General features: G+C 40.1%; 1 protein-coding gene across 1 annotated transcript in view; it reads left to right on the forward strand.

Moving 5' to 3' along the window:
* CDC20B (cell division cycle 20B) overlaps nt 1-5,061 on the forward strand; it is a gene marked incomplete at its 5' end in the record, with an annotated part of 19,631 nt that extends 14,570 nt beyond the window's left edge. The window contains 3 exon segments of the mRNA XM_048291267.1: nt 2,101-2,329; nt 3,322-3,447; nt 4,173-5,061. Of these exon segments, the coding sequence (XP_048147224.1) occupies nt 2,101-2,329; nt 3,322-3,447; nt 4,173-4,433 (616 nt within the window).
* Between the last annotated feature and the right edge of the window lie 3,827 nt (nt 5,062-8,888).

An 8,888-nucleotide genomic window follows, 5' to 3' on the forward strand; every position in this document is an offset into this window, starting at 1 on the left:
GTTAAAAATAATCCAACAACACATCATCATTAATCTGTAAGTGAATTTCAGTACCATAAATTAATCCATCACATTTTATTGTCTTTTCTTTGCCTTTAGCAAAACAGATGCTGTCTTTTGTGTCAAAAAGCAAATAATTTTGATTTTTTTTTCATTCCAAGTGGAAAAAGATCTCCTTTCAGACATTATTCTAAGGAGTCTGCTTCCTTGCCACTCATATCACTATAATTACTGGGAACCTTAATATGACCAACACTGACAATATGGCAATTGACTTCTGTTTCTTGTGATGTGCTGGATTGACCCAGGCTGGATGCCAGGTGCCCACCACCCAGTCTACCACTACCTTTATCAGAAAGGGGAAGGGGAGAAAATAAGATGGAAAAAACCTTGTGTGTGAAGATAAAGGCAGTTGAATAAGGCAAAACCAAAGGCCACTTCCTGTGAAGTAGGACTTCAGGACAGCAGTTATTCTGAAAGACAGAGATTATAATAAAGAATGCTTCCCCCTCTCTCTGCCTCCTTTGCCCTCTTCTCTTAGGTTTTTTTGCTGCCCAGATGTCATATGGTATGAAATATTGGTTTGGGTCAACTGTCCTGGCTCTGTCCCCTCCCAGGATCTTGCCCAGCCCCCAGTGAGAAAGGAGTGATGGAGAGGCAGTCCTGATGCTGTACCAGTGCTGCTCAGCACCTGCCAAAACATGGGCGTGTTACCAACACCCTTCTGGCCACCAACACAAAGCACAGCACTGGGGGGACTGCTGTGGGGGAAATGAACTCCATCTCATCTGGACCAGATATACTAGGCTAGATTTTATTATTATTTAGTAGGAAAAATCTATATAAATCTTCAGGAGGCAATTGATGATGCCTTTGCATGTAAGGCTCATACTCCCATTTAGTTTCATAGGTATTTTCCATAAAGACGTGCTTAACTTTCTCTGATACATGGCTTGGTTGGAATCTTCCCTGTTTTGTGATCTTCAAGTCCATTATACAAGCAGAACACAATGACATTTCTTGCAACAAGTCAGTTTTGTGTCTGCATTTTTAGGGCTTCCAGGTCACTCAATGTGTATTTGATAAATCTTTTGGAGCTAGTGTGAGAAAGTCTCCAGTCACTAACCCTTAATACCTTAAATCAATCTATTGCAGTAATATCAGGTATCTCTTTCTCAGATACCCAGAAAGATTGTATTGAACTTGCTGATTTTATTTCAGTGTCATCATACTAGTTGTAAGTGTGAATTTCCAGCAGGAAGCTCTTCTGATTTGTCATAGGTTTAATGTAAGTAATATCCATAAAAAATGGTAAAATGCATTGAAAGGTATTTTCAATATTTTCAGTTCAACTCCTCTATAAATATATAAACCCCATATCTAGGAGCTAAACTTTAATAGTAGCAGTATTTCCAGGCAGGGTACTCCTTCCTGCCTTTGGTAGACTGATGATACTGGTTGTAGAACTGTGAATCCATTTCCAGTCAGGCAGCTAGTGCAACAGTGCCAAGCTGTGCAGATTTTCCTAAAGCCTTAGAGCGGGAGGGAGAAAGGAGACAAGGCGTCATGGGTTAGCTAGCATAGTCCCAGAAGTGATGTTCTTGCAAACGAGTGCTTACAGCACACAAGGGAAGGGACAGAACCAAAGAATACATTGCAACTTGCTAGAAAGACCTTTAGTGATACAATGCAGTTCTACACTGCCTCTCTGTTGGGTGTGCAGTCACACCTGGCTTTGGCAAAAATCATCTTGTGAAAGAATTTTTCATGAGGAACAGGAAATAGTTTATATTATACGGCTTGGCAGTTGAACAGCGTGCAGATCAGTGGCATACAGTGTGCTCATGGAAAAGAAACTTGAGAGACAAACAGGTATTCTGCCCAGCTTGAATGGAACAGCTGCTTGGCGCCTTTCTGTTGTCAGTCACCTCCACGGTCAGGCGTGTGTTTGATAGTTGTTCTGTGTTTCCTCTTACTGAAGTGCTGTTGTTCTGCTGACAGATTTCACTCTGATGTGGTTTGCTTCTGAAGAAACATTGGTGTGATGAAGCTGCTTGTCATCATTAACATCAAACCCACGCTGTTTTTTCTCCTCTGCAGTGGTTCACTACTAGGATCCCTCTGTCACTATGATGTTCAGGTTGCTCAGCACCATGTTGGGACTCTTTGTCAAAACAAACAAAACACTTGCAGCCTGAAATTGTCACTAGCCAACCTGTTGCTGGCATTTGGGTCTAGGAGTGGTATATTGAATATCTGGCATAGCAACCCTGGTGTGAAATTGCAGTCACAGACACTGGAAACCATACTTCATTTCTTAGCAGTTAAAGTACATGAAGAAGGCATATCGCCCGGGTAATTTTTCAGATTATCTTACTGATATCTATTAGTTTTTTCTGTCTGTGTTGCCATTAATTTTAAGATCAGTTCTCCTCATAGATATGTTTGCTAGGGCTTTGATACTGGATTAGTAGGCCTTTGTAAATATATTGCCAAACAGAAATAACCTTTACCACATTTTCTTCTATCTATGTACCTTCACAGCAAAGTTTGGTGGTGTAATACTTACAAGTTTGCGAACAAGATGTTTCAATTCTTGGAGTTTTGGAAAATGATTTCTGTTGCAATTAATTTAATACATGAGGTACCTTTTGCCCTCCTGCCCATATTTTCTTGCTGTTTCCGGTGGCAAATAATCTGAAGAAGGAAATTTTAAATGAAACAATTTAAGATTCTTTGTCTTTATGAGGTCCCTGTCTGTGTTGGAGATAGGTCAGGTATTAGTAATAAGAGGCAGGAGAGTCCGGTATTTACAAGCTGTCCTCCCAAAAGTATCTGAGACTGGACTGGAGTGCTGCGGTTAAAGGGTCAGGGAAATTTATTAAAACAGGTGGAATTGAGTTCTGAGAAGCTTTTCTTCAGGTGGATGCTGGGCCTTAGGCATATCCTTGAAATATCCCAGGAGAAACCAGGTGTCTTGTAAACCCTGTAGACCTCTTTGCTTAGACTTCTGCGATTGCTTGGCTTAGGCAGTAAGACTCTATCCTGCTGGGTTCTTCTGGAACTGAGGTGTGAGTCTGTGGCCTCGGAAGGGCAAGCAGAGAAGCTGGAGTTTTAGGAGGGTATGTGGGACAGTGTAGGCTATGAAACAAGGGCAAGGGAAGCAGCATTTCAAGTTTTGGGATCCTACACTGCCCTAAGTGTACATTCCGTGTGCTTGTTGTAGTTCATTTTTATAACTAGACTTTAAGCTAAAACTCCTCTGTTCTTCCAGCTAACCTCCTAACCTATTCTGGCATCTGTTTTCTTTTTATTTTTTAGGCTATAAACTGGCGTCCTTGGCAGTCAAAAGCCCTTGCTATAGGAGGTGGAATGAAAGATGGGATTTTGCGTGTCTGGCACATAAATTGTGAGAAAATCATCCAAAGTGCAGTTACAGATTCGCAGGTGAAATGATGAAATGTCTGCATATTTAGGCTACGCTCTTTTTGTCTAGTGCTCTTTTGGCAAACTCCCACTGACTTTGAGGGTGGTTCTGCAGTAAGAGGAACAGCAGGATTTTCTCTGGATGTGCAATTGTGCTACATTCAGCACTGCAGTGTGTGATTGACTCAAGCAGTTTGTTGTTTCTCATTCACCACTTCATGCAGAACTGATTGAAGAGGAGATAGTCTTGAAGCCAGACACTTTTCATCCTCTTTCCTTGCTGGCAATAATAGTTTTGGCCAAAACTCTAAATGTGAAGAGAATCCTGAAGGGAAAGTAAAATTCCCAGAGCATTGGGGTGAGGAGAGGTGTAAGAGTCAGAGAGAAAACATCTGTCTCTGGAATCTAAATATTAGGAGACAGAGGAACAGGTTCTCAGCTGCAGTAAAACAACTTGATTTGCTGGAGCTGTTACAACTTAGCTGAGGATGTGTTTTGAGGGCTTTGGTGTTATACCAACAGGCTGTTACCATGTTTAGATAGGACAATAAAGCAACTGTACTTTTTTGTACAGTACTTTGAAGAGTTGCAAACAATTAAATGATCCTTCTAAATAAGTAAATACTCTGTTGGGACTATTTCTCAGTAGCTTGTTTAAACATTGTAGATTACATTTCAAACCTCTGAATGGTGTATGTTAAGCTCTTCTGAAAACTAAAGCAGAATTTTAAATTGCATTGGATTAGATTGCAAGGATTTCTTCCTTGCTCTGGTTACCCGGTGAACTGATAATGGGACAAGGCCTTCCTGGAAATCAGATGAAAATACAGAAGTATCCAGTGCTTGTCAATTCATTAGAACTCTATGGCAAGTATTTCAGTTATTTATCTGTCAAATCAGTCTGGTTTTGCAAGTGCATACCTGATGTAAAAAAAAGAGTAAAGAGCAGTCACCTACACATCTTTGTTCATGTGCATAATCCCGATTTGTGGGATTGTAATGGCTGACTTATTAAGAACGTGGTAAAAAATTCTGCTGTGAAATTTCCTTGTTTTTTGTGATGGGATCCTTTCCTATAATTCCTAAGGCCATGCCAGGTGCAATATGTGTATTTCCACTTCTTCCTAAGGCTTACCAGGCCAGGATTGAATGTGCTAATGTCAGGTTGCTTCCAGTGTATTCTGGCTGATGACCTTCTAGACAACATAAACAAACCAGATGTGCTTTTGCCTCTCATGATGTGAGGATACTGAACCAGGTTTCAAACGATGTCTAAACCAAATCTCCATGTGTTATTTAGACACGTCTGTGTTTTAATGAAGGATTTTGCTGTGAAGAAATGCACTGCAGAACGTTTCCCTTGTACCCTGCTGACTGCTAGAGAAAGTGGAGTTTCCTTGTAGCTCTGTATTGTTCTGCGGTGCTGTAGGGCTATACCATATGCAGAAGCTGTTTCTTGATATTAGTCCTCCTTGTCTCTGGTCTATTCAAGAGCAAAACCCCAGATCATTGCTACACAGACATATTCCTGCTTACAAAGACTCCTAATAACTTACTGTCAGCAATTGAATGTTGGAAAAAATTGTGGATGTATCAAAATATGGTCAGAATAAATACTGTGATGGATGATTTTGAGATGGTTCTAAGACAACCTCAGACACTTTTAACCATGTAAGTTTTATACCCACAGAAATGATCTGATAAATTGTAACCGAATTTCACTGTTTAAGCCTCTTGCAAATGCTGAAGAATGAAGACCCCTCAGCACCAGCTGAGTGCTGTAATTAAGGTTGACTGTCACATAGCATATTAAGAACAGAATGACAACTGAAACATGGTAACTTTTTATAGCACTGAGTCCTTTTTTGAGATACTTCTGATAGAACTATTACAGTAATTTTCTAGGAAAAAAAAAGGAATAATTTTTGGCTGTAATTTCCTTCCCTTAGAAAAGTTGTTGTAGATCAATGAAAATGTACAGGCAAATAAAATAAGTAATTGCTTTGAAAATTACCTGACCTGAACATGATCGTGAAACAATGAAATAAACCCAGAAAACTCCACTCAACACCCATGGAAATAAATAATTTTTACTTGTCTGATTTCTCCCTATGGCCCTCCATTCCTTTTTGACTTAGAATTTTAATCAAATTTCTATGAGTGTTGTGGGTAATTTTGGATGCCTCCAAAGATTACAACTCAAGATCTTCCTTCAGAGTCATTACAGACAGGGAATGGACAGCATAAAGAATTCACTGAGTTATAAACTCATGGTCCTAACTATTGTCAAAGGTTGTGTACATTTCAACAACTTCAGAAGGAGAAAAGCCAGAAAATTAATCTCTGTTGAAATAATTTAGTGGTGGCGTTGAAGTTCAAGTCACAAGGTTTAGGAGGAACACATGTTGCTCAGTACCAGGACAGCAGGTGTTTGGATTTAGTCAGTATTTCCAGAGAGCCACTGTAGCAGCTTCACAAGTTAAGGGCAGACTTTCCATTGGCAACAGGTACCTGCAGGTCTTCATCAGGTACCAGAGTTTCAGAGGGCTTTACAGCTCCTCACATGTTTATCCTTATAATATCTTCAGCTAGAGAAGTGCCATCCTCTTGTGTTCACTGAGAACTCAGGTACAAGTGATGGGAGGACATAGGTCACTCATTCATTTCAGCTGGTCACACATGACTTCTTACTTTCACACTTCTTTTTAGGATGTGGTTTATCTGAACTGCTTTAGAAACTATGACGCAGAAGATTTTTTTCCCTTGGGGGACTAGCTTACCAGTGTGATTGTCAGTAACTCACCCAGCCAGAAAAGATGAGGTCCAGTAACATCAAGGAAAACGGCTTCAAATTTCTCTTGTTGCTGTGTGCCTAAAAATTTCATGGGTTTCCTTGGCATTGACACAGCTCTAGAAGATACAGGAAGTCTATGGCAGAGCAACGAGGTAAATGCAGTTCTCAACAGTCTCAGTTTCATTCCAGACTCTTTCTGCCTTCAGTTCAAATCCAGTGGCTGCTCATGGGTGAGATTTTTGTACAACCACCTTAATGAGTTTTGTACATTCTTTGTGCTGCTGGACTGGGCAGCTTTTTGCTTTCAGCATGTAGGTCCCAAGGTTTACTGCAACTGCAGACAAACTCAAAACATGATTCCACTAAATGGCTTAGTGGAATCACTGTTGGAAAATCTCCTTAACAGCAATAACTGAGCAGCTGGAGACAGTATCTCATTATTGTTGGATCAGCTGCTGCCAACTGTCTGCAAGGCCTATGCAGCCAGATGGGAAAGCTCAACAGTGACAGACATTACCAAACACAGATGAGACTGATGTTGTGAATGCATGGAGAACAATAGTTCAGGTTCAATGTGTTCCTTTGACAGAAATGTCTCCTCAAAGTCAGTTAGAGCCTACTCCCTATTAAGAATATATTTCCTTCGGCTCCTTATTAATACGAAAACAGTCAATAGATGATGATAGCTTCCCACATCCTATGCAGGGAATGCTTCTCTGCTGCAGTAAAAGTGGAACAAGACACAGTGTGGGTGGTGAAAGAGACTGGCATAATCATCATCGAATTCTGATGTATCTTCCCTTTTCTTTTGTACATATTTTATTTTACAGGTCACAAAGGGAGAGTCTTTCATATAGCACTGAGCCCAGATCAGAGTAGGCTCATTTTTGTTGCAGCAGATGGGATGGTGTTGCAGTGGGGATACTGCAACACGCATATATCAAACCAGGAGTCCCGTGGAAAGGAAATATATATACGGACAGATTCTTGATAGCTGTTTCAGAGATGTTTATTTCTCCAGCCGCATGGCCGGAGCTCTGCCCAGGAACTGTTCCAGTCACGGGACCAAGGGTCCTTCTGCCCGCGCAGGGAACACAAACCAACCAATGGGAACGAGGCTGAGCAGGGGCAGGAAACCCCGTGTCTGTGCCCTCAGGGCCCCCTCTCCCAGGGCTACACGGTGGGGAGGGACCCCAACAGGATGGCTTGTCTGTGAAAACAACATGGGTCTAGGGAGAGCATGCACAGCAACAAGGCACTTTAATAATGGTTATTTGATCTCATCCTTGTGACTTCTTTTTCTTGAAAGCCAGTGATTAATGTATTTCACCCATTCAATAATTCAAAATATGTGTCTTCCTTCCAATAGAAACATGGCAAAATATAGTACAATTTATTTAAGAGAACAAAATTTTCTTTATTAGTCTGTCATGTGAAATGTTAGTAGCTTGTTTTGTCCTAAAGGAAAAAGATTCTAACTCTGAAGAATAATGTCATGTATATTTTCATTAAATTAGCAAACATGGAAGGAATCCACCCTGTGTAAAGTGCCAGCATGAAGTTTTAGGTCGTGCTTTTAGCTTTGATTCTTGCAATAAATTTTACACTGTCTTAGCATCCCCATTGATAACCACATACTAATTAAGGTATATTGGCTTGAATCATTCAAAGACTACGATCAGCAGAGACCAATTCAGGAGTCATAATTGTTCTGTATATCACATAAATCATGGTATGGAATCTCTCTAAATACTCCTAGAGCTCTAGGTTATATATGTAACTAAATAGAAATGATTTATTGGGAATTATTTATTGTTTTCATAATGATAACTAAAACTAGCATAACTAGGAAACTGTATTGGATCTTTAATTTAGTTTCCTTTTGTTAAACCCACTCACTGTGTTTGACAATGAATGAAAATATAAACAATTGCATAATGATTTTATTATTGTGCATAGCTGTGTAATCAACTAGTTAAGAATTCAGATGGACATAGTCAAAGGAGCATGCTGTTTGGGCCAAACACAGCTGTTAGTTCACTCATTTCTTAAGGGCACCAGTTTAGTTCTGGTTGCCAGCAACCAGTGCAGCAACCACCATACTGGGAATTTTACTTAGTGCTCACAAGGACAAAACCCCTTGGGCTTTAACATAGGTTTGCCTGTGGAAGACTTGTACACTGCCAGTAGCTAAGTAAGGATGTCAGGAGGGTCCTCAGAAGCTATTCAGATAGAGATCAGTAGAGCTATTCACAGTGTGTTCTGCCCACAGACACCTTCAGAGCTTTGCTTTCATTGTTAGGAACAATCAGAGACAAAGGGTAAGGATTCACTCTTGCATTTTTATATTAAAAGCCGTCTTAGCTCAGAAACTTGTACTATTTGGATTCTTTTATTTTCTTTTCACAACTGAAAACTTATTTAAAATGCTTCCTGTACTGGGGAAGAATAGGTTATTAGGGGAGTAGAGCAGTGCCAATCTATGGAAAATTACACTGTGGTCAAATGCATGAGAAGAGATAGACAGGGGCACAAGTTATCTCTGTAAATGAATGTGAAACCTACATGTCTTTAGTTCTCATGATTTTTAAAGCCTCATCTTGTGCTGTTCATAAATCACGTGTTTGCTAACTTTAACTCTGGAAGGTTGAGACCACTTATCTGTTTT

This window comes from Corvus hawaiiensis, chromosome Z, assembly GCF_020740725.1.
Source record: "Corvus hawaiiensis isolate bCorHaw1 chromosome Z, bCorHaw1.pri.cur, whole genome shotgun sequence".
In the NCBI taxonomy this organism is placed as follows: Eukaryota; Metazoa; Chordata; class Aves; order Passeriformes; family Corvidae; genus Corvus; species Corvus hawaiiensis.